We start from the raw sequence: 26,264 nt of genomic DNA, 5'->3' as shown, positions 1-26,264 counted from the left end.
CCCGCCTCTCCCTGTATTGGATCAAGGCGGGTAACAACAAACAAAAACAATAAAATCAAACATGACTAGCAATCTCCCTCCCATCCTAAAATACCATTAAAAACAATTCCCAATAAAATGGTTAATAAAATAAAACGAAATCAAAGTCTGGTGGGTACTGCTAAACAAATGGAGGGGAAATTCTGATAAGATCAGTTTGGGAAGGCCTGCCGGAAGAGATGCGTTTTTATTGCCTTCTTAAAGGCCTCCAAAGATGTTATAAGGCAGATCTCCTCCAGCAGGTCATTCCAGATTGTGGAGCGGCAACAGAAAACGTCCTCTGGGAAGTCGATACCAGTCTGGTTTTCTTAGCCTGCAAAAGATTCTTCCCAGAGGACCTGAGAGTGTGTGTGGGAAGGATTGTATGGGAGGAGGCGTTCCCTCAGGTAAGCTGGACCCAAGCCATGTAGGGCTTTTTATATGACCAACACCTTATACTGTGCCCGGAAGCTAATAAGCAGCCAGTGTAGGGATTTTAAGATAGGTGTAATAGGATCAAATTTCACACTCCCTGTAACCAATCTGGCTGCTATATTTTGGACCAGTTGCAGCTTCCGAACATGGCATGAGGGTTGCCCCATGTAGAGAGCATTGCGGAAACCAAGACGAGAGGTTACCAGTGAATGTACAACCATTTCTAGTTTTCCTGTTCCAGGTAGGGTCGTAGCTGGTGAATCATCTGAAGCTGATAACAGGCACTCCTGGCTGTCGCATCCACCTGGGATGACAGCTGAAGCGACGAGTCCAGGAGCACCCCCAAGCTTCCTTTAGAGGAAGTGTGACCCCGTCCATAACTGGAGAGCTTATCACCATTCCCGGATTGGGATTGCCTATATTCTCTATGGGCAAGTATTCCCTCTGTTTCCCTATGACCAAGTATTCCCCAATGATTCCCTGTGGGCAAATATTCCCCATTGTTACCCTGTGGGCAAGTATACCCGAATGTGGCAAATATTCCCCCCGATTCCTTATGACCAGATATTCTCCAATGTTTCCCTATGGGCAAATATTCCCCTGATTCCCTATGGGCAAGTACAGTGCGCCCACGTCATACGTGGCTTTCAGCATATGCTGAAAGCTGTGTGGGAATGTGCGGGGCGCAAGGGGCAGCACATCCCATTTAGATTAATGGGGTGCGTGCGCCACACCGTTGCCGCATGCATGAGCCCCATTACTTTCGATGGGGCTTGAGCATATGCACTTTTTTTTATGCGGGGGGCGGGGTCTGGAATGGATTCCCTGTGTAAAAAATGGGCACACTGTATTCCCCAATGATTCCCTATGGGTAAGTATTCCCCAATGATTCCCGATGGACAGGTATTCCCCAATGATTCCCTATGGGCAAATATTCCCTAATGATGCCCTATGGGTACGAATTCTACAGGATTGTCTCCTCCTTTGTAATGTGCCCCATATACTCAGGTCCTTTTACTGATATTTACTCCAGTCAACCAGGACTGTCAACCAGAGGACTTTTTCTTCAGCTGCCACTAGACTGTGGAATGACCTACCCAAAGAGATTGAATACTCTTTCCGAATTCAAAACAGCATTAAAATACAGTCTCTTCTAGCAAGCTTATCCAAATTATTTTTAAATTGTCAGTTTTCAATGATGGATTTTAAATGTGGGTTGTTTTAATATATTTATGAGCTGGAACAGACCAGCTCTAAAAGCTACTGTCCGGGCAGCTTGGGAGCATGGCATATAGATGCCGCATGCTCCCATGCCGCCCTGAAGCCACCTGGAAGTCAGGCAGCCAACCCAATGGGAGTGGCCTTAAGACACTGTGGCAGCATGGCATTTACACACCGCACACCGCTGCAGCGTCTGAAAGCCGGCTTTGGGCTGTGGCAGGGCGGGAAAAGCCGCTCTTCCCCTGGCCAAAAAAGGAGTGGATCTTTTCCGCTCCATTTTGGCTGGAGAAAAGGTGGATGGGGGTGTGCCGTTATGTTCACCGCAGCCCCAACCTTTCTTCAGAAGGGGCAGTTTCAAGCTACCCCTTCTGCCAATCTGTTTTGCCCTATATCTTGAATTTTTTAATTGTATGCATGTCCTTTTAAATTATTGTGTATTTTAATAGTTGTATTTTAGCTGATGTAGGGCGTTTGTTAATTGTTGTTGTTCTGCACCTCAATCCATGGGGAGAGGTGAATAAGAAATAATGATAATAATAATAATAATAATACCACCAAGGGCCCACTGTACTGGGGGAGGCAGGCATATCAGCCGTCCCCTTTTCTCTTTGTTGTGCTTTTGATGCATGCTCAGTTAAGATTCTGGAGACAACCACTGTTTACCTTTCCTTACAAGCAAACACACACAACTACAGTAGTATTGGCTACTCTTTCCCAATTTAAGTTTTATTTTATCTCTTACTGAAAGTCTTGTGTTTGTCCAGGCCTCTTTCACTATGCTCCCAGTGCTAAAGCTGTTAGAAAAAACCTATCAGCTAGACAGAGGACAAGGAGGAAAAGAAGGGCTGGTTAGTCCAAAATACATTGCAACACAGCAAATAATACATTAAATAACTCCAAGGGGCAGTATAATTTATTATTTGAGGATAAATTGGAACTTTGATAGCTTTCATAATTGAACAAACTGGTCAATGAGATCTCTTAACTAAAAATGGGTGCAGACGGGTTGAATATACAAGGATTAACCTCAATAATAAGGATGGGAGATAATGATGTTTCTGTGGGATAATAATAGTCAACAAATACAAGAAGTAAATTAATTGTATAAAGCCTTATTAAAATATATCTAAGGTTGAAGAGAAGAAAAAAGAATGTTGTAAGATACATAGTGTTTCAGTAATTACAATTTTATTTTATCTTGTTCTGTTGCTGTAATGATATTTTGAAAACAGTGTTATATGTTTTATATATGGTTGTTGAATTTAAAAATATTGATAAAGTGTTTATAACAAGGAGCTTCTTTGTCAGGGGCTTTATTGGCTGAGGTACACCTGTATTTAGTAAAGGTTGAGTTTTCCTTATCCGAAATGTTTGGGACCAGAAATTTTGTGGATGTTGGAGTTTTTCAGATTTTGGAATATTTGCATACCCAGTGAGCCCCCTTAGTATGGTTCCAGGAACCCCCAGGGATACCAAAATCCGTGGATGCTCAAGTCCCATTAAATACAATGGCATACTAAAATGATATCCCTTATGTAAAATGGCAAAATCAAACTTTGCATTTTGGAATTTATATATTTTAAAATTATTCTCAGACTGTGGGTGCTGGAATCCATGAATGAAAAAAAAATCTGTGAATATGGAGGTCTGATGAAACCTAATGAGATATCTGGGAGATGAGATTCAAGTCTAAACATCAAATTCATTTATGTTTCTGATACACCTTATAAACATAGCCTGAAGATAATTTTAGACACAATATTTTAAAATAATTTTGTAAATGAAATAAAGTTTGTGCACAGTGAACCATGAGAAAGCAAAAGTGTCACTATCTGAGCTACTCGTGTAGACAATTTTGGATTTTGGAATATTTCAGAATTCTGGATAAGGGAGAATAGTACTGGTTAATTTCCCCATTTCCTCCTTCTTTGTTTTAAGCATTCATTCCATCTTTTCTCTAACTCTCTCTTTCTAGGAGAAAGAAACTCAATTTTTGGATATTTTTGAGGAATGGGCTCATACTGCTGTGGGACTACTAACAGTTGCAACTCTTCTGCTATCCAGTAAATTTTACAACCCCTCAGTCATCCTACTGGCATGCTAGAAGCTGAGCCTTGAAAACAGAACATCCATCTTTTTATCTTCTATGTCTCTTAGAAGGATCCAAGGGGATTGAAAGTTAGCTGATAAATTGGCCTGAAATCAACCTCCCGGAAGAGTTGCTGTGAAGCTTGAGCTCTGTCAGTTCCTAGCAAGCAGTGGCGGTGATAAAGGAGGAAAAAATGGTGGGAACAGACCTGGGAGAAGGGCTGCTCCAAGTGGGGAAAGCCTCCAGGGTAGTTCTGCCTAGAAATATGGCAGAGAGGCCGGGGTGGGGAGTGTCACAAGAGAGCAAAGAGGAACCCTCCAAGGGAATGCAACAACGTTGGGAAGCTCAATGGCAGGAGTTCCTGAAGACACTGCAGCCTATTCACACAAGCGAGGAAGACTCAGCAACGATGGAGACTGCTCCATGGGAAGACACCAAGGCCTTCCTGGCCTCCTTTGAGCAAGTGGCCAAAGCGTGTCGGTGGCCTAGAGAAGAGTGGGTGACCCGGCTCCAGCCCTCCCTGAGCGGAGTAGCGGAACAGGCCTTCAATATCCTGGAAGCTGAAGACCAGGAGGATTATGGCAAAGTGAAGGCCGCCATCTTGCGTGGGGATGCCCTGAGGATGGAGATGCAGCGTCAGCACTTCCGGCAGTTCTGCTGTCTGGAGGTTGAAGATCCGCGGAAAGTTTACAACCAGCTGCAGGAGCTTTGCCACCAGTGGCTAAAGCCAGAGAAACGGAGCAAGGAGCAGATCCTGGAGCTGCTGATCCTGGAGCAGTTTCTGGCTGTTTTGCCACTTGAAATCCAGAACTGGATCCGGGAAGGAGGGCCTGAAACCTGCACGCAAGCAGTTGCCCTGGTGGAAGATTTCCTAATGAACCAACGAGAGGCTGAAGCAGGCAAATGGCAGGTAGTGTTTTCCTCTCTTGGGTCCCTCTCTTAGCATAGAATGTACACTGAGTTCCAAAACACACTGCAGAAATAATCCAGTTTGGAACTTCTTTAACTGCCCTGGCTCAGTGCTAGGAAATCCTGGGAACTGTAGTTTATTGTAGCGGCAGAGCTCCCTGAGAGAGAAGGTTAAAGGTCTCACAAAACTACAGTTCCCAAAAATTCCCTAGCATTGAGCCAGGGCAGTTAAAGTGGTCTCAATCTGGATTATTTCTGCAGTGTGATTTGAACCTGAGTTGTTAGCATGAGGATGTGCTCAGTTAATGGATATGTTCCTGGAGATAACTTCTTTATGATTATGATACCAGAGCTTGAAAACAAGGTGGAAAGAACAGGGATAGGTCCCAATGCCACTAGAAAGAAGGGCAATTCAATATGTTTCAGCCAATTTTTCATACAAAACTAAATATACACATGACTGGACAAGGGCAATCAAAACGGTGAAAGTTCTGGAAACCAAGGAGGGGCTTAAGGAACTGGGGAAGTTTAGCCTGGAGAAGAGAAAGTTAAGGGGTGACATGATTGCCAAGTTTAAATATTTGAAGGGATGTCAGATTAAGGATGGAGCAAGCTTGTTTTCTGCTGCTTCAGAGAATAGGACCCAAAGCAATGGATTCAAACTAAAGGAAAAGGCATTCCTGGTTGTTTCATTTCACAAGTTCATATTGGCAGTTTTGGATAAAACATTTACTGAAATATGTTGAACTGCTCATCTTTTCTGTGAACCTGGAATGCATCCCTATTCTTTCCATGTTACGTCTGCCTCTGGTATCAAATTTTCTGTTAAAGAAGTAATATATCACTAGAACACATAATCTTTGTTGATATTGGAGGATGCATCCGCACTGCATAAATAATCCAGTTGGACAGCACTTTAACTCCCATGGTGCTGTGAACTTCTTAGAATTGTAGTTTGTTGTGGCACCAGAGCTCTGTTACAGAGAAGGCTAAATGTCTCACAAAACTACAAATCCCAGAATTCCATAACATCAGGCCATTTCAGTGAAAGTCGTTTCAAACTGGATTATTAGAGCTAAGGGGGCAGAACCTTGATAAACAGGATCGGTCTTTTTACCTCTCCTCTATGTTGGAACAATCATAATCTTTTTCAGGGTACGTTGCAAAAGGTGTGCCTAAGTTCCCAGGAAGCAGAGGAAGATCCTGTGGGTGACCCAGAGAAACAGATCTACAAAGAAGCCAAACGAAATGGTGTCGGAGAGATCACTTTGCTGGGTAACATATCCTTGAGTTAGGTCCTGCATTTTTGATTACTGTATTTCTAAGATAATTTGAATGTCTAGATGCCTGGCAGGAGGTTGAACTGGATGCTCTTGTGGTGTCTTCCAACTCTCTGATTCTATACATGGGAAATACGGCATTTAAAAAAGCATTGGCATAGAGGAGACTGGAAGAGCTGCACCAGTTGAATTTTCCTGTTTAAACACAAGCGTTAGGGATGCAGAATACTCTGTCTCCTACTCTCGCCTTTTTGCACCCGGCGTTGTTTGCTGCCAGTCACTTGGTTTCTAGACCATTGACCATTTTGACTGACTTAGACTGACCAACAACAAAATGGGTCTATCTAAACCATGAGCCAATATGGTGTCGTAGTTTGAGCATTGAACTGTGATAGGGTCATAAAATAAAAAATGATTTAAAGGCACACAACACAATAATTGAACCATACACAATTTCAAAATCATGGTGGGACTATCTTATTCGTTCCAGTTAATGAACAGTTTTGCTTTTTACATTCCCACACCGCCCCTTAACACTCTTGTTGCTGTTCCATCCTCACAGTGGTACAACCTTGAACATCCTTGCTAGAAGCTAGTTTTCTTTCTGTTGTTATCTCACCACCTGCATACGAGATCGCTTATCACAATTATTAGAGATCACTTTATAAGAGTTCACTTATTACATCACTCTGTATTGCTAAACTATTACATAATATATCACCCCAACCTCTAAGCATATCCCTGCAGGCAAAATGCTTAAACAACTCCCAAGAAGTTGTTCCTCTAGACACATTTCATCTGATCTGTATCCTGCATGATGTAGGTTCCTCTGGTCACACGTCCCTCTTGTATACAACTTTTGAAGGGAAAGAAAATCAACTTTGCCTTTGTCCACCCATGAAATAGCAGGATAGAGTGATTTTTCCCCTCTTTCTTCCCCTTCTGGTCTTGTAGGCAGTGGCATCAAGTGTCAAAGTCACTCTAGTTCCTTACTTCCCTCAGAAGCTCAAGGAATGGCTGAAGCTGGACCAAGTGAGGTAAGTGATTTCTTAGGGCGGTTCCATTTGTTAGGCTTAAGTTTTCTTTCTCTGACAACCCCTCTTTATACAATCTGAAGAGAAACCAGAGTATGACAACCCCTCTTGACCAAAGATATTCCTGGCTTTTGGGGTATTTGGTCAACCTAGTTTTACCGTTTGTAGGGATCTGGCTGATGGCAGTGATCAGGGTGACTTTAAAGTGCACTGAAGTTGTTTGCATTTCTAGTCCTTATTGTGCATGCCCCTGAGGAAGCAGGCCCAAGTTTACGAAAGCTCATGCTACCAATTTCTTTCTTTCAATTAGTCTCAAAGGTGTTGCAAGATCCCTTTGCAGTCCTTATTGTGGGACAGAAAATCTGGATTTGGATGTGTATCTATTATGCTGTATGGAGCTATTGATATATACAGGCAATATCTATGGGAATTCTTAAAATTGTGGAAGTAAAATAATTCCAATAGAGTTGGAATCTGGAATGCTTTTAAAAAATATCTTTTTGGGGGAAAAAATCTCATGTACTTCAGGGTATATCCACACTGCAGAAATAAAACAGCCCGACACCACTTTAATTGCCATGACTCTGTGCTATGGAATGCTGAGCTTTGTAGTCTGGTGAGATATTTAACCTTCCCTGTCAGAGAGCTCTGGTACCCCACCAAATTACAAAACCCAGGATTCCATAGCATTGAGCCACAGAAGTTAAAGTTGTGTCAAACTGCTTTATTTCTGTAACAGCCATAGCGGTCTAAATAGCCTGAAGGCATCAGATTCCATCTGACCTTGGAATCTAAGCAGGATCAGGACTGCTTAGTGCTTGGATGGAAATCTGTCAAGGAATACTAGGGGCTGGAATTGTTGCACTACAGTTTCTTTCAGTCCCTGCCAGAATGGGCAAAGTTGAGTTTTTGTTTGTTGTTGTGTGTTCAAGTGATAGAATCATAGAATCAGAGAGTTGGAAGAGACCACAAGGGTCATCCAGTCCAACCATGCAGGAAATCACAATCAAAGCATCCCTGACAGATGCCCATCCAGTCTAAAAAGACCTCCAAGGAAGGAGACTCGACACCTCTAAGGCTATGGGGTTTTCTTGTCAAGATTTGTTCAAAGGTTTGCCATTGCCTTCGTCTGAGGCTGAGAGAATGCAACTTGCCCAAGGTGTCTAGCCTACCACAAATAGAGAACCACAAGCTTGCTACCTTGGCCTAATACTAATTGGTTGTTGAGATTCTTTCCCAGTTCTGTATCTCTGTTCAGATGCACCTCACATTGGATTTAATGGAATTTACTCCTCTGTCCGTATGTATAAGACTGCAGCCTAGATGAACTTAACATGTGCTGAATCACAGTGATAAAGGCTGTGCACTTGGACACACTCAGGTTGAAAATTGTGTAGCCGCCTAGATGTTCAAGTTCAGAATCCAAGGAACAAACTGATGGAAACAAGGAACAAGATGAAACGAAAGAGCAGGGAATGTCACACGATGCTGAGAAGAGACAGCGGATCTGTTGTCTTGCCTCAAAGAAACTTTGGCTGGGCTGATTTCTTGGAGTGCCTCTACACTGTAGAAATTATGCTGTTTGACACCATTTTTAACTGCCATGGCTCCATCCTACAGAATCATGGGATTGGTAGTTTTGTGCCTCCTGTTTCAGGATTTAGATGGTATGGTCAGGTTCCACCTCAAAAGCAAGACTATCAGTCACCTCTGTCTCTGTCTACGGCAGCAGTCCCCAACCTATGGTCTTGTAGATATTTTGGACATCAGTTCGCAGAAGCCCTAACTAACTTGGCCAGCAGTCAGGATTTCTGAAATCTGAAGTCCAAAACATCAGGAGCATCAAAGCTTGGGAATCAGTGGTCTAGGGCCTGCCATCTGGGCTCTTCTCTTCTCCCTCCTGCTATACATGGGACATGACAGTAACCCACATTGAGCAATGACATTTAATTTTCAGGGGAATGTCCATAGGATTGCAGCAGCATTAAGGTTGCAATCCTACATGCATTTCCCTGAGGTTCAATCCCATTGAAATAAGCAGAGAAAACGTCTTGGTAAACAACTCTTGAATTTCCTGGGAAATCTTGCATGGGAATCATACAGCCCTCCAGTCAACATTGAAGTGCAACTCCCAGCATCCCCAGCCAGCTTAGCTAAAAGTGAGGAATGCTAGGAAGCAGTCCAACAACCTCTGGAGAACCTCTTGATCCCCCTTCCTTTGTTAAAGTAAAAGAAGAACCCATTTCTCCCATTGTTTCCTGGTGTACATCTGCCCCCCCCCCACATTTGTGGCTTTGACTTTTGTGGATTTGATTATTCACAGATTTGATTAATATCTTCTCTCTAGGAATTTCTAGGTCCTCCAGCATGACTCTGTTATCACCTTCTGCCAAAAATCATGCTGGAGGACTGAGGGATTCTTAGAGAAACACTTTTCTAGGCATTTGTAGGTCCTCCAGCTCAGTTTCATGGTTAACCTCTAGAAGATCTTGTCTACAGAATAGCTTGGGAGGACCTAGAGATTCCTAGAGAGGTGTTCTCTCAGGTTAAACATATAGTGTGGGGTTTTTTTATCGTGGTTTTTCCATTTTCACAGTGGCCCAGTGACGCTAACGCCAGTGAATGTGGCGGGATCACTGTATTTGCAGAAGGATTGAAGACACCAGATGTTTTTAATGCTTTGTTCCTTCTGCAGCCAGAGCTAATCAAGAAATACTTGGATGTTTTTCTCTTTGTAGGGACCAGTGAACATCAAGGAGACCGGTGCATCCTTGCATGTGGTTGAGCCAGCTCTGATACAGCCTGGCCAAAGGACCATGTTCTGGCAAGTCCTGCAGGAGGAAGGTGGGGACACAAATTCCTTGGGTAAGTTCTGTTCTAGCCCCAGGATATCCAGTAAACAGCACTAGTGAGCGAATGAGAATGAGTAAGAGATGCCCTTTTAAAAACAAAGCAGAACAGCAATAGCAAGTACATTTCTATACTGCTTATCAGTGCACTTAAGCACTCCCTAAATGGTTTATAATGTGTAAGCTAATTGCCCCCAACAAGCTGGGTACTCATTTTAGCGACCTATGGAAAGATGCAAGGCTGAGTCGACCCTGAGTCCCTCACTGCGATTGAACTAGCAACCTTATGGTTTACGAGTGAGTGGCTGCAGTACAGGCATTTAACCTCTACACCACCAGGGCTCCTAGTTTTCCTATACTAGTTTTAATGTCTAACAGTCTGTGATCCCTTTTGCACTGCACAGTTGCTGCACTTTGCTTTTAGGAAAGGTGTGAAAACTCATCTCTTCAGCCTGACCTGTTTATTGATTGTTGTGGTAGTTTCAGTGGACTTTATCATTTGATTTGTTCTGAGAATGGAGATAGCAGCCTCAATCACTGCTTCTTCTTTTTAATGCAAAAGTGAGATAAAAATGTAATAAATAAATAGTCCAGCCCTACATGTTATAGTAGGAGGAATTGGTTGGGACCTTCTCTCCTAGCTAAAAGAGAGATGTTTCTCATATTTGGTCTTTTATCTCATAGATGCACATTGTGCTATGGTATATGATACTAATCAGATTTATTCAGTTGCCTCTTCTCAGCTTTCATCCAGCAGCCATTTCACCAGCCTGAAGAATCACATAATATTAATAACTTTGGCTGGATTTTTCTTGTTTTTTATTTGCCCTTCCCATCCCCTTTTTCTTTTTGTTGGGTCTTTCTTAGGTTGTAAGCCTGAGGCTGGTTTTGCGTGCTGCTTTTTAATGGATACTTAAGCCACTCTTGACAGCCTTTCCAGCAGTAGAGCAAAGTATATAAGCTATAAAGAAATAAATTATGTCCTTGTGTACATTTTATTGAGAGTACCGATGTACGAATGTTGGCATTGCCATTTCACTGTGCCATTTCTTGACTGTGCTGTGCCCTCACTTTAGCAAACTGCTTTCCCTATTTCTCTTAACCTCAGTCTATCAATCTCCAGGATGGGTGGCTAGTGAGAACTGCTCTACTTCACAGGATTGTTGTTAATATTCCATTCAGATAATTGTAATGAAAGCAATTTGAATGAAAGTGCAAAATATTATTACAGGAAAAAAGTTTCCACCTAAACATTAAGAGGAACTTCCTGGCTGTAAGAGCTGTTAGACAGTGGAAGACCCTCCCTAGGAGGGTGGTGGAGTCTCCTACTTTGGAGGTCTTTAAACACAGGCTGGATCGCCATCACTTGGGGATGCTTTGCTTGAGAGTTCCTGCATGGCAGGAGGTTTGGACTGGATGGCTCTTATAGTATCTTCCGATTCTATGATTCTGATTACAGTTGTGTCCCCCCCCCCCATACCCAAATGATTACAAATAATCTCTCTCTGTCTCTCTTTCTTCCCTCGCTTCCCCCGAATCAAGAAGGATTTTTGGCACCCAAAGCTGACCTTTCTCCCCAATCCCGAAATGAAGAGATGTTCCACCAGTTTCCAGTGGAATTTGAGAGACATTCAAGCCATGATTCAGGTAATGGGTTAGAGCATCTTACTTGCCAATTTCGTCATGGAGGAAGATCAGACAAGATGTTTCTGAATTCTGGTTGCTAAGGCACATGAGCTGGAGGGCGTAGCTGCACTCACATGCTGCTTGTAGGCTGCCTCGCGGGATTTGATAGGCCAGAATCTTTCTATAGCAGTGGAAAAACACTCATGCCTCCATTTCCTTCTCCCCAGAAGCATCTTCCACAGTTTTTTTATATATGACAGCTAGCATGAAAAAATGTTGTTATTGTTGCTGTGTGCCTTCAAGTCATTTCTGACTTACGGCAATCCTAAGGCAATCCTGTCACAGGGTTTTCTTGGCAAGATTTGTTCAGAGGAGGTTTGCCATTGCCCTCCCTTGAGACTGAGAGCATGTGGCTTACCCATGGTCTCTCAGTGGGTTTCATAGTCGAGCGGGGAATCAAACCCTGGTCTCCAGAGTCATAATTCAACACTCAAATAATGTCCTTATGAATTCTGAATTTTCATGTAAAGGGCTGAAGACTTCCAGACAATGGCAGTGAGCTTCTTTCCTCTAAAACAGGATTGGTGCCCTGTGGCTATAGGCAGAAAGTACCAGGCAAGGCAGATTATATCAGTAATGGGCTGGATGAGGGAAAACAAACTCAGTCTGAATCCAGAGAAAACGGAAGTATTGGTGATAGGTTCCCCAGGCCCGGGGAAGGAAATTTATCCACCTGTCCTGAATGGGGTCACACTTCCCCTGAAGGACGAAGTTCGCAGCTTAGGAGTACTTCTGGACTCATCCCCGCAGTTGACATCTCGAGAAGATGTGACGGTCAGAAGTGCTTGCTATCACCTTCGGTTGATACACCAGCTGCAACCCTACCTGGGCCAAAGGGACCTTGAAACCGTGGTACATGCTCTAGTAACCTCTCGCTTAGATTTCTGTAATGTGCTCTACATGGGGCTACCCTTGTACCAAGCCCGGAAGCTTCAGTTAGAACAAAATATGGCAGCCAGACTGGTCACCAGCGCATCCAGGTTTGACCACATAACACCTATTCTGAAAAATTTTCACTGGCTGCCCATTCGCTTCCGAGCGCAATACAAGGTGTTGGTTATTACCTATAAAGCCCTACATGGCTTGGGCCCAAGTTACTTGAGGGACTTCATCTTCCCATATAATCTGCCCCGCACACTCAGAACATCCGGGAAGAATCTGTTGGAGATTCCATCTTCCAAATATGTCTCCACATCCCAGACGGCCTTTTCAGTGGTGGCCCCATGGATTTGGAACAGTCTCCCCAAGGAGCTCCGTCTCATGATCCCCCTAGAAACATTTTAAAAGAGGCTTAACACTTTTCTTTTTTGCCAAGCCTCCCCCCCCCCCCCCCGGAATGAAGTTGAGCGCTCTTGATGCCATCGATTCTCTGCCTTACCATGTGAATGATTGTATTTGTATAATTGTATTACTTGTTTTTATCTATTTTTATATGTTTTTAATAGTTTTATAGTCTGTAAACCGTTTTGATATAGGGGAAAATTATTATTATTATTATTATTATTGTAGACAGAAGCAGTTACAGGTAAGTCAGATCAGTCCAGGTATTACATTGGTAATGAGGGACATTCAACAAGGCTGAAGGGAGATACAGTAGTATAGTCTCAGCTGTTCCAAAATCTGTCACAAGACCGCAGTTGTCACAGTAAGTAGAACTGTAAGGGAAAGTCAGAGAGACATAAAACATAATCCTGCCTGGAGATCAAAAAGCCAGATAAATGCAGAAGTAGGAACATCACAAATGGCAGGGGAAGCAATGAGCTGTGGATAGCAAAAATTGTCAGTAGCTGGTCTGGGATTTATAGTTGCCTGACTTTGAAATGCCAGACCGTCCATTTTGGGATGAGGTGAGAGGCATAGCTACAAACAAGGGGTTTATACAGAGCGTCCCAAAGGTTAGACAAAGGAAACTCTCCTTTGTAGAAACTGCTTATGCCAAGTTCTCTCTTCCTTGTAGAAGAAGTGGGATGGCAAAGTGGAACAGTTGTAGCAAAATTTGCCCTTCCCACCACTGCTGGCAGGTGAACAACTGAGAGAAAGGAAGCCCATTAAGTTTTCGCATAAAAACCTTTTCTAAAAAGCCAATGAAGTTCTAGGCTGCATCAATAGAAGTATAGAGTTTGGATCAAAGGAAGCAATAGAGCCACTCTATTCTGCTTTGGTCACGCCTCACCTGGAATATTGTGTCCAGTTCTGGGCACCACGGTTCAAAAAGGATGTTGACAAATTGGAGCATGTCCAAAGGAGGGCCACCAAAATGGTGAAGGTTCCGGAAACTATGCCTTATGAGGAGAGACTTGGGGAACTGGATATGTTTAGCCTGGGGAAGAGAAGGTTAAAAGGTGGTATGATAGACATGTTTAAATATTTGAAGTATTTGAGGGGGTGTCATGTTGAGGATGGTGCAAACTTGTTTTCTGCTCTCCGGAGACTAGGACATGGAGGAATGGATGCAAACTACAGGAAAAGAAATTCCACCTAAACATTAGGAAGAACTTCCTGACAGTAAGAGCTGTTTGACAGTGGAAGAGAATCCCTCGGAATGTGTTGGAGTCTCATTCTTCAGAGGTCTTTAAACAGAGGCTGGATGGCCATCTGTTGGGGGTGCTTGGATTGTGTGGACTGGATGGCCCTTGAGGTTGCTTCCAACTCTATGATTCTATGATTCTCTTACTTCTGGGATGCCAAGGTGAGTTGTCCTAAGGGTGAATTGTCTTAAGAGGCCTAGCTGCAGCGTACGCAATGTTGTTGCTATTTGCCTTCAAATGGACACTGACTTATGGTGACCCTGTCAAATGGTTTTCTTGGGAAAATATCTTCAGAGGAGTGTTGTCGTTGACTACTGACTTTTCTGTGTGCAAAATAACTGTCCATTTTAGACTGTGCAGTAACTTTGTGTGCACCATGCAGGTACTCTCACCAATTCCCACTGCTCACGAGTGCCAAGCTCTTGACAGATATGTTCTTAAAATTCCCCTCTGTCTCTACAGGTGACAAGAAGGGAAGCAAGTTCAAGATGGAGAGCTCTCGGTATGGAGTAAATGAGCTAGAGGAAGTGCCCAGGACACGACCAGAGTTAACCCATGGGAATGTGCCAGTGACAGCTGAGATGCACAAGGAAAGATGTGAGTCCAACAGGGGGCAAGGGAAGGAGCCACTGAAGGCTCAGAATGAATCCAGCAAGTTCCCAGAAGGTCTTGAAGCTGTTTGTAGTGAAAAGTACAGGGGGCATAAAAAAGGGGGGAAGCCCTTATTCTCAAGCTGTGATGGAAGGGACTGCCACAAATCAGAACTTGTGAAAAATATTGGAGAGAATCAATACTTACATCCCACCATGGAGGAAAATGGGCAGCAGATGCCAAACTATCAGAGAAAGCATTCAGGGGTGAAACTGTACAGAAACGCTGAGGGCAGGGAAAGCTTTTGTTGCAGAGCAAATCTGCTTGGACATCAGAACAGCCGTTCAGAAGAGAAGCCTTACAGTTGCCCTGAGTGTAAGAGAAATTTTACTCAGAGATCACATTTGATGACCCATCTGCGAATTCATACAGGGGAGAGACCTTACAAATGCCTCGAGTGCGGGAACTGCTTTATTCAGAGAATAAATCTGATGAGACATCAGCGGATTCACACAGGAGAGAAACCTCACAAATGCCTGGAGTGTGGGAGCTGCTTTGTTCAGAGAATCACTTTGATGAGGCACCTGAGGATTCACACAGGAGAGAAACCACACAAGTGCCCCCAGTGTGGAAGAAATTTCTCTCGGAAGGATCAGCTTCTCAGACATCAGAGAACTCACAAAGGACAGAGAAGTTGAGAAATGGTCCCCAAGTGTGGGCAAGACTTGTGATTAAGGAAGTGCATCAGAGAATCCATAAAGGACAGCAACAGATAATTTCCCATATTCAGGTGTGAATGCCAGTGTGGTATTGCAACCAAAACCATGCACAGACCAAGAAAAAAAAGAAAAGCTCTGAGTCTTGCAGGAGTACAAAAATAATTGTAAAGGGAAAAGATCTCCCAAAAATCCCAGTGAGAATTGAATATGTTGGATGACTGTGAAATACTGACTCAAATGTCATGAAGGGAGGGGGTGAGGGGTGGAGCAGAGAGGGGGAAATTGGGAGAAATGGAATAGAGTATCCTAGAAGAAGGCATGATTGACCAAATGGAACAGTGAACAAGGCACTCCATGCTTCAATGCATCATTGCAGGTCTCATTTGTTGGGACCTCAAGATATAAACATGCCTTGATATTGTTGGTTTTGCAAGACATTATTGTTCTCTCTGATTGAACACAGCTCTGCAAGGTCTCAGTTGATTCTCATTTCCTTGTATTTATTTCTGTATATGAGTTTATGCCCTGCCCTTTTAACTCCAATGAATTCCTGCCCTTGCATCTTGAAAAATATGGCTATGGCATGTTCCTGTGAGAGCTAAAGTTCATAGACAAAAATGCGAGTCACAAACACAACAAAAGAAGGAAGGGGATAGAAAGAGTGAAGGCAGAGAGAAAAAATATAAAACATACTACAACTTCCGTTTGTCACATTACCACATGGCCATAACAGAAGAAATGCACAGATTCTCTAGTAGGAACTTGTTAATAGAAATATTGGGAAAGGCTTTTATATATTTCCTACGAGAGGAACGATCTTCCAGCACAGATTATAGCCTGACTAAATCCCAGAGGCTCCAAATTTTAATACACAGAATCCAAACAGGATTTTTTTTATTTTATTTTTTAAACTTAACTAATACTCCGAATCTGAGAAAGTATTGAGTCATTAGGATTTCTTACCAAATGCATTAAGGGGAAAACTTTATGTTTAAAATAGCTGTATGGGAAGGAGATATTATGAACATATCTCCTTGTGTGAGAAAAGTTTCTCTACAAGAGTTGTATTGACAAAGTATGGATATTTAAGGAGCAACTGCATTACTATTCGCTCTATAGTTCTGCCAGAGAGGTGACTGGCTGAGATATCAGAAAGTTCACACAGGAAAGCAACAGCTCAAATGCCCTGAATGGCAAAATCAGTCTTTCTGATATTTATGAGATACTTTCTGAGCTAACAGCAGGAAGCTTATACGAGAGACTGTTCAGATGGTGGGAACAGTTTCTCTCAGAAAGTTACATTAAACATGTCCTTGTCCTCCCATTTATCAGCTGTGTTTTAGTTAAGAGGCTATTCCTCGTGGGGACAGAACTGGCTGAGGGATCTGTTGTTGACTTCTTTGGCATTTTGACAGTGTCACATTCTACCCAAGATGCTTCAGTTATCAACATTCAATTTGTCAGACTAACGTGGGATGTAATCTGATGTTTCAGAATAATTCTCATGCAAGTTAATGGGAATTCCGAGTAAATACCTTGAGTTCAGTGATGGCTGCTGTCATCATTTTCATAATCATAATCTGCAAACAAAATTGTTGAAATGTCTTGGATGTCTGAAGGTCTGTGGTTGTCTCCCAAAACATAATTCTCATGTTTTAAGCCTGATTTGTATCCTTTTCTCTGATAGGGACACCAGACTGTGATTATTGGCTTCTAAAACAGAAGTTGGCAAAACTGTTTTTAAGAGTTACTTTATTCTCTCAGTGGCTGAAGTGATGACCCTCCAGATGTTGTTGGACTCCATCGCTCATCAGCCATGAACATTGCCGCTGCTGGATGGAGCTGGTGGGAATCCAACAACATTTGAGAAAGGGAGGAGCTTTCTCAACTCTGCTGTCAACTGAAGCAGATGAATTCTGCATCATCATGCCATATTTATTTGATATTCAAAGACATAGCCCCGTTAGTCTAGATCAGTATGCAAAGGGATCTTGTAGCACCTTTGAGACTAGCTGAGAGAAAGAAATTGGTAGCATAAGCTTTTGTAGACTTACCAGTAAGTCTACTTCTTCAGATGCATGGAGTGAAGTGCTATGGCACAGCCATTTATAGCAACAAAGGAGCTGGTTGCATATGTGAGTATGGTGATGAGGTGACATGTTCAGTTTTAACAAGGGCCATTTGGGGACAAAGGCTGAAGGGAAAATGTCTAAAGCTACACTGAGTAAACAACCATATGTATGGTGGCAGGAGTTACTGGAATGTAGTGTGATGCTGGCTGGGAACCAGAAAGGAGATGTGATACGCTGTGCAAAAGAGGATGGGCTTTTAACTTGTGTTATAATAAGTGCAGCGTGTCCAGAAACCATTATCTGTTCAATCCATTGTCAGTATACTGGAGTTTGTGGATATACTTCAGTTCTCCTGTTTCTCTTTCAACCTCTCTTTGAAGGTTTTGTTTGTTTACTCAAGGACTGTTCTTCTGAGGTCCAAGATGGAATGCCCACAAAGTGTTCTGCAACTGGTTTTTGCGTATTCCCATTCCTGATGTCCGATTTATGTCCATTTATCCTCTGGCAATACCTGCTTCCACCATTCATATGGCTGTCTACTCATCTTTTTCCTATAGCCAAGCCATATTTCCTATTGCCTCTGTCCCCCAATGGCCATTATTAAAACTGACCTTTTCACTTCATCACCATACCCACAAGATTTACGTTTTTATTGCTCTTCACACATGCAACCAACTCATCCATTGCTATAAAGGCCTTTTCTTAAGCACTTCACTCCATGCATCTGATGAAGCACTTTACAAAAGCTTATACTACCAACCTCTGTCAGTTAGTCTCAAAGATGCTACAAGATCCTTTTGCATAACTATTTTATATGTTTGAATCAAATAAAGTAGCTATAAAATCTAGCTTCAAGGGGTCAGAATCAGAATTATTTTTGCCCATCATGCTTTATTTTTGTAAGAAGGGGTGATCCTGGAAGAAGAGGAAGAAAAAGATGCGTTCAGTCATGACATCACAAATTATGGGGGAAGGCCAGTGAGAAGGCAGCTAGAATCTTAAGCAAGAGGGGACCAGAATCAGAGCTTGGAAAAGTTAGGTCTTTGGGCTACAACTCCCAGAATCCTTTTGCCAATATGCTAGTGTCCCTTCTGGCTGGAGGATTCTAGGATTAGTCATCCAAAAGGGAACTTTTCCCAGCCCTGACCAGAACATAGACCAAATTCCTCTCTCTTGTCTCTTCAGGTGACGAGAAGAGAAGTTGGATCATGATGGAGACTTTACAGTATGGAGGAAATGTGATGGAGGAAACACCCGGGACAGTGCCACGTGCAGATCAAGGCAATATTCCTGTGACAGCTGAAATAAACAAGGGAAAATGTGAGTCCAACAGGGGACAAGGGAAGGAGCTGGTGAAAGTTCAGAATGAATCCAGCAAGTTCTCAGAAGGTTTTGTTGCTGAATGGAGTGAGAAACAGATAGCATACACAAGGGATAAGCTGCCTTTGTTCTCCAAGCATGGTAGAAGTACCTACCACAATCCAGGAGTTGTTCTGAAACACGTTGGAGAGGTCCCGTCTCAATATCTTACAGTGATGGAAAGCTTCCAGGAAAATCCAGACTATCAGGGAAGGCTTACTGGAGAAAAAACATATAAATACACAGATACCTTTCCTGCACTCGATCAGACAGAAAATCTACTTGGACATCATAGTAGTCAAACAGGAGAGAAATCTTTTAGTTGCCTTGAATGTGGGATAAGCTTCTCTCAGAGACTGCAGTTGATGGCTCATCTGCAAATCCACGCAGGAGAAAAACCCTATAGATGTCTTGAGTGTGGGAATTGCTTCATTCAGAGAATAAGTCTAATGAGACATCAGAAGATTCATGCTGGAGTAAAACCTTACAAATGCATTGAGTGTGGGAAAAGCTTCATCCAGAGCACACATTTGAAGAGACATCTGAGAATCCACACTGGCGAAAAACCTTTTGAATGTGCAGAGTGTGGGAGAAACTTTTCAAGGAAAGATAAGTTGCTGGGACATCAGAGAACACACTGTGGTCAGAAGAGCTAACCAAGTCCCCAAATGTAAGAGAATTTGCATCTGAGATAAACATCTGATGGAACATCTAAGACTCAAGATAGGAGAGAGACTTTATTACACTGATGAGTGTGGGGAAAACATTACTGAAAAGATCAGGCCTTCCCACAGAAAAGTATGAGTATGTGGAAAACTTTGGTTCCAAGGCAGGACAGATTAGCCATGCTGGATATTAACAGAGTAAACAAAGAGAGAATAATCAGTCTTATGAGTAAATATGTGTTACATAGGATTATAAATAATTTCAAACAACTGTTTTCTTTAGGTGTTGTCTTCATAGAGACTGTGGGAATTGAAGATATGAACATGTCTTTAAAGTGAAGACACTGGTGCCCAACCTAGTTGTTCGCAGCTTTGGATCTCTGACTATTACTGGCTTATAATGCCTGCCAATTTTGACCATTGGTCATGATGGCTGGGCTGATGAGAGTTTATCAGTAATGTTTAGGGATCCAAGAGCAGCTGTCAAGCTCATTCTTGTCTACCTGGCTGGTAATGGCTCTCTATGACTTTGACAGAATGCTATGCTTGATTATTCATCCCAAAATCCCTGTAGGGCATTGGTAGAGTTTATATTCCTCTTAATTAGCAACTATTTCTATTGGAGGATATCTCTCAGGGGAATGGATTTTGATCAGGGATCCACTATAGCTGGCTTCAGTGATATATCACAACTGTCACACACTTCTATTACTGAACAGTACCTTGGTAGAAGGTGGTTGGCTGAAGTAAACATTTTAGGGATGTTTCTCATGCATCATAATATAATTTAAATGTATATGTTTGGATATGAGCCATTGTTGCTGTTACCACTTTCCCAAGCATAATTCCCAAGTCTAAGTTTCAATTGTATCCTTCCGTCTTTGACAGGGAGAATATACTGTGATGTACAATTGGTAGGATAGAAGACAAGTCTGATCTTCCACCCCCTTGATGGTTCTTTGCTTGTGTCTTTGATGAGCTGAAGCAGATTGGTCTTTCCCCCCAAAATAAGTTAATTTATGTTTAGTGATTAAATATATGCAAGTTGTAAAACCTACATTCCCCAGGAGTGGAATCTGGATTAATTTAACATGTAATCATTTGAAGTAGTTCATAGTGCATGGATGGTGAACTTCAGATGCTGACCCAAATCTAACCTTCTGGAGTTTTCCTAATAACCATATCCTTTTCCCCGTGACACTGCCATTGCTCTTTTCCCAGCGTTTCACATGGTTTTCCTCGTTCTAAATTATTGAATAACTGTTATGTTTAGTCTTAAAATGAAATATACTGATCTTTTTGGTCCCCACCTTTTTTCTTTTGCCCTGTCCACCACTGAAACATCTTGCTCACTTGAAAACTTCTCTGAAATTGAATTCAACCCTCAGGCTGAAAGAGGTTTCTTACCCTTTTCCTAAAAATGGGAGGGGGAAAAAGATGCAATGACACCATGAGTTAGGAAGACCAGGAAGAAGGAAATTACAGAACTAAACAAGAGGTGACCAGAACCTAGACCAAATGCCTCTCTCTTGTCTCTTCAGGTGATGGGAAGAGAAATTGGATCAAGATGGAGAATCCTCCAGTGGGGGAACTTTTGCCAAAGGAAACACCTAGGACATTGGAAGAAGTGTCTCCATGGAGTTTCCCTGTGACATCTGAAATTCACAAGCAGAGATGGGAATTCAAGGAGCATCAGGAGAAGAAACTGCCAGTGGAAGGAAAGAATGAATGCAGTGAGTTGGCAGGAGGACATCTAGCTGGGATTAACGAAAGCTATGCCATGCAAACAGAAGGAGGAAAGTTCTCCAAACACAACAAAAAATACCCGTACAAATCAGGGCTTGTGACAGTGCACACCAGAGGGAACCCTTATATATGTCCTCCTTTGATGGAAACCATCCAGCAAAAGAGTTACTTTGATAAACATCAAGAGACTCATTTAGGCAAGAAGCAGTACCAACTCTCTGAGTGCAATAAAAGTTTCTGTCACAGTGACAATCCAGTCCAATATCAAGCTAGCATCCCAGAAGGGCAACCTGGTGAATGGCCCAAGAATGGGAAAAGCTTCTATAACAGAAAGGCATTAAAGCAAGATCAGGGCATTCAGACGGAAGGGAGACGATATCAATGTAGTCAGTGTGGGAAGTTCTTCAGACATAGGCAAACATTGACCAAGCACCACAAAATCCACACAGGAGAGAAACTGCATGAATGCCCTGTGTGTGGGAAAGGATTTACTTCTAGAGAACCGTTATTGAGGCATCAGCGCATTCACACAGGAGAGAAACCCTACGAATGTTCTCAGTGTGGCAAATGTTTTCGACAGAGGGTACATTTGATGTGTCACCAAAAAACTCACACAGGCGAGAAACCATTCAAATGCCCTGAATGTGGGAGAAGCTTCTCTCGAAGAGATAAGCTGGTGAGACATCAGAGAGTTCACAGAGGACAAAGGCCTTATGCACATCCAGAGTGTGGGAAGCTTTGATCTTAAAGCAGCACCGTTTAAACATCAAAGCATCCATGAAGGGCACTGAGTAATCTTCTACTTCATGCTATCCAACATACCAACTCTGTTCAAATATTCACCTTAAACTGTGTAGAGCTGAAACTCTTTGTGTAAGCCCTGCTCCACCATGTCCTCAAGCATGCAGAAATAAGCTAGTATTTAAGGTCTGAAGAGGTCTCTGTAACCACAGTGGGCAGAATGGGGTTACAAAATTCCTTATTATGGGAGCTGAGGATAGGAAACTTTATACAGGTAATCCTCAGTTTAAAAAGTTGATGTTCCTGGACATCATGTTAATAGAAACCATGGCACCAGTGGCAGAAATAAAATAGAAGGAATAGGTATACTGTAGTTTCTAATGCCACAAAACAGAAGAGAAGTTTAACATAATTCAGCAAACTTTGTATTTAAAACACTTAAAAACTGACAGTAGTGTGTCCATATGAAATGAACCTGGTTAGGCAAGTCTTACATAGTTAAACAAAAACATTTAAAATTTTCTGGAGACCACCTGAAGGCTTCTTCTAAAATGAATCCAGGGATGACTTTTTCTTTCCCCAGCCGCCATTTTTCTAGTGGTTCAATGTTGAGGGCCAGATTTAAAGATCTATCATTTTTAACAAGTTGAGGATAGCTAATAATAATAATAATAATAATAATAATTATCATTATCATTATCATTATCATTATCATTATTATTTGTATCCCGCCTCTCCTTGTATTGGATCGAGGTGGGTAACAACAAACATAAAAACAATAAAAATAGGACACAGACCACAAATAAAAAACATAGCAAACATATAAAATCCAATTCCCTCTCTCCCTCCCACCTGGTGAGGCTACTCCTGTTTTGCTGTTCATGCATGCTGGATAAGATACTCTTGAGGCAGCTGCTGTTTACCTTACCTGTTGTAAACAGGCATACATGGCTACAGTTGGGTCAGGTAGAGTAGAATTCCACTGTTTTACAGATCAAGTTTTTATTATACGCTTATCCCTCCTCATTTATAGACTTGGAGTCTGCGGTCTCGCTCCTTTGTGGACAGCAAGTGGCAAGGGTCAAAATGGCATGTGTGCCCAAGGTGTGTGCACAGCAATGCACACAGGACCACACCGCTATTATAACCAATGGGGACTCGAATATTTATGTTTTTCTGGATTCACGGGGCAGGGGATCCAAAATGGATCCCCCATGAATTGGGTGGGACAACTGTATTGCTTACTACAGACATGCTGCTGCAGCTTAATACCAAAAATCTGTGTTTTTCCAGCCCTCCTTCACCATCCTTCCAATCCTGATGCTGCTAAAAAAAATTCAGAATAGAAAGAAGAGGAAGAAAAGGGGGTTTGTGGAAGGCTTAGAAAGCCTTTGTAAAAAAGAGTTTCACTCAGAGGCCTTGTTAACTGAGGTAGGCCTGTATCTCCATTCAGCCAAACATGGTTACAGAGCCCTTTTTGGTCCATTGCACTTAAATGTATGATGGAAGTCTGATGTACAACTGACTACTCAGGGACAGCAGGAGTTAAATGCACACTCATCTCTCTGACTCCAGTTTTAGCACTATGCATGTTTCGGCAAATGCCCAAACTATTGTTTTTGCTGGATTACTTTACAATGCAAGCCAGGGGGCTAAATTTCAATCTTTTCATGTGGCCTCTCAGTGTCAGGTTACGTTGGCATAGCACAGCTCAAAGAAAAGGCCAAGCTCAGACATGAACATGTTGACTGTTTTTCTGTACCCAATTCACTGTGGGAAAGCTCCATGGAAGTAAATCGGACAGATCTCAGAGCAGATTTGTACATGAGCAAATTGTGCTGCTAGTGTGACCTTTGTTATTAAATAAATGTATTACATGATATAAAATGAATGGTTCTGTTTTAGGTTCTCTGTGTCCAATGCACTACAGAAATACAATATTGGTTGAGTCTTCCTTACCCAGAATTCCAAAATATTCCAAAATCCAACACTTTTTAAAAAGTGGGCCTACTCAGAAGTAAATTACACTTGTCCTGTGAGGGGCTCATTGCCAAGGTTAACACAGTGCAAGCTTCTGTTCTGAAGTAAGTCTCATTGTCTTCAGTCAGACATCCTCCCATAGTATGTGAGTCTTTACACATAGGGAAAATGTGGTGAGAAATACTATTAATTTGACTGTAATACTTTCATCCCTCCACATTTACGGCTTTGACTTTTGTAGATTTGATTATTCACGGATTTTATTAATATGTTCTCTCTAGGAATCTCTAGGTCCTCCAGTGCAACTCTATGGTCAAGTTTAACCAAAAGTCACATTAAAGGACCTAGAGATTCCTAGAGAGAGCCCTCCACTAGGCATTTGTAGCTCCTCCAGCACAGTTCTGTGGTCAATGTCTGACAGATGCTGACCACAGAGTTGCCCTGGAGGACCTAGATTCCCACAAAGATGTTCTCTCGGGTAAAAACATAGTATTTTTGTTATTTATGGTTTTTCCACATCCCAAGGGGTCCTGTGCCCCTAGACCCAGCAAATGTGGAGGGACGAGTGTAGTCTGAAGCTATTTTCCCATTTAGATATGATAAATTCCTTCTGGGTTGAACAGTACAGATTTTAAAACAAATTTCTTGTATGTGAGACGTAGAGCACAATGGTGTATCAAATACACAAGCCTTGGCTTCATCTGCACAAATGTAATCCCATTGAGTTCAATGGTGTTTACTGCCAGGTAACTAATTGTATGGCACCAAAGTCTGACCTGATTTTTCAAGTGAAGTTTACAGGGAAATGTGATCTGTTTGAGCTCAAAAGTAAGTCAGATTGAGTTCAATGAAACCCACTCCTTTTAAAACAATGTTTATTGACTGATCCTACAATTCTCACCAGTCTCCCTTGCCCTCCTTCCTTTTTCCCTCTGTACCTCTACTATGATCTCACCTATTTGTGTGTATAAATGTGTGTCTTTCTGAATTAAATACCTCCTCATCTGGTTTAGCCCACAGCATTTAAAGTTTCCCACATTATCTTTCTTCATGATTAACAGGATTTAAAAAAAAAACCTACAGAATGGAACAGCTAATATCTAAACCTATTGGCACAGCAAAAATCACAGCCCAATACTCCCCATGTTTCTTTGAATCTGTTTCCTTCTGGGTCCAGGATTTATTCTCCAATACGGCTGCAATCTTCTTCCCTCTTACTTGGGACCTACTGGACTCAATTGGACTTACATCTGTGTACGAATGTATAAAATCATACTGTTAATAGATGTCAATGCAGAGGTATTGAGCATTCATGTTTTCCTTTGACTCTTAGCTAGGTGTAAGTGCTAATGACAATGAATTTCAATCCTCTACAAGTAAATGGGTTTAGAAGTATGATCTGATCCAAAATGTGTTTACTAGAACACAGGATTAAATTCCCATTAAGTTTAATAAAATGTAACATGCAGCCAGTGAGCAGAGAATCTTAGACCTTTGGATATTTTAATATGCAGTTACTTGTATATACATTGAGCATTAAAAATCAAATATGGCAAGAATGGGTACTTCTCGCTGTTGGTGTGGAAAATGGCAGCTGTGCGTTCTGAACAGTTTATTTTGTAAACTGTTTGTTTTTTTGTTTAATGTAAGAAAAAAAGAGTAATAGACTGAACCATGAACCATGGTGGCTTCCACGCCAGTGGAATTGTGAATCTACCTCATTTAATCTTTGGACTAAAACCCAGAGTGGAGTTGTTCATGCATTGTGGGCCTTCAATTCATTTCCGACTTATGGAGAGCCTAAGGCAACTCTATTATCATGGTGTTTTCTTGGCAATATTTGTTCAGAGGAGGTTTGCCATTGCCATCCTCTGCGGCTGAGAGAGTGTGATTTGCCCAAGGTCACCTAGAGGGCTTTCATGGCGAGTTTTTGAAGATTAGCCATAGCAATAATCAATAAATTACCTCATAGGATACAATAAATGGAGGGAAAGATTTCACATTGACAGAATAATTAAGTTTGATAGTAAGAAGAAATAGGTTTTGGCAGCAGAAAAACATTACATTAAAATCTAATGAAAACCTTTACTGGTGTATACAGTATGATCAAAGCCCTCCTACGAGATCAGAGCATTTTAAAAATATTTAAAATTTTCAGCAGTGATGAAAGTAAATGGTGGAGGGATAATCACTGAAAGAGTGAGTGCTCAAAATGGCATCTGAGGGGGTAGGCCAAGGTAGACAAAATGGGAGTAGGCCAAAGTAGACAGAATGCCATCTGAGGAAGTAGGCCAAGGTATACAAAATGGCATCTGAGGAATAGGCCAAGGCAGCCAAAATGG

The 26,264-nt window shown here is 42.0% G+C and overlaps 3 protein-coding genes across 10 annotated transcripts in view; 2 read left to right on the top strand and 1 right to left on the bottom strand.

Moving 5' to 3' along the window:
• LOC121921845 (zinc finger protein 263-like) overlaps nucleotides 1–22,660 on the top strand; it is a 23,492-nt gene extending 832 nt beyond the window's left edge. Inside the window, exons 2-9 of one of the 4 annotated variants that reach the window (XM_042450463.1) lie at nucleotides 3,650–4,673; nucleotides 5,827–5,947; nucleotides 6,907–6,989; nucleotides 9,725–9,851; nucleotides 11,378–11,482; nucleotides 14,512–14,646; nucleotides 18,617–18,751; nucleotides 20,997–22,660. In XM_042450463.1, the coding sequence (XP_042306397.1) occupies nucleotides 3,957–4,673; nucleotides 5,827–5,947; nucleotides 6,907–6,989; nucleotides 9,725–9,851; nucleotides 11,378–11,482; nucleotides 14,512–14,646; nucleotides 18,617–18,751; nucleotides 20,997–21,943 (2,370 nt within the window). In that variant the 5' untranslated portion in view covers nucleotides 3,650–3,956 and the 3' untranslated portion in view covers nucleotides 21,944–22,660. Of the gene's footprint in view, nucleotides 1–3,649; nucleotides 4,674–5,826; nucleotides 5,948–6,906; nucleotides 6,990–9,724; nucleotides 9,852–11,377; nucleotides 11,483–14,511; nucleotides 14,647–18,616 lie in introns of all 4 variants that reach the window. The other 3 variants (XM_042450466.1, XM_042450464.1, XM_042450465.1) reach the window with 3 other exon arrangements.
• LOC121921898 (zinc finger protein 397-like) overlaps nucleotides 1–26,264 on the bottom strand; it is a 942,727-nt gene that overhangs the window by 442,438 nt on the left and 474,025 nt on the right. The gene's annotated exons all lie outside the window — the stretch shown is intronic.
• The window catches only part of LOC121921800 (zinc finger protein 665-like), a 52,528-nt gene continuing 50,950 nt past the window's right edge, over nucleotides 24,687–26,264 (top strand). For 3 of the 4 annotated variants that reach the window (XM_042450349.1, XM_042450350.1, XM_042450351.1), the window contains exon 1: nucleotides 24,687–25,221. The gene's annotated coding sequence lies outside the window, so the exon portion shown is untranslated. The remainder of the gene's footprint in view (nucleotides 25,222–26,264) is intronic. The other variant, XM_042450352.1, reaches the window with a different exon arrangement.

The sequence above is a fragment of the Sceloporus undulatus genome, chromosome 2 (genome assembly GCF_019175285.1).
Source record: "Sceloporus undulatus isolate JIND9_A2432 ecotype Alabama chromosome 2, SceUnd_v1.1, whole genome shotgun sequence".
Lineage (NCBI taxonomy): Eukaryota > Metazoa > Chordata > Lepidosauria > Squamata > Phrynosomatidae > Sceloporus > Sceloporus undulatus.
Note: the sequence above shows the minus strand (reverse complement) of the source record. Positions and strands in the feature narration are given on the sequence as shown.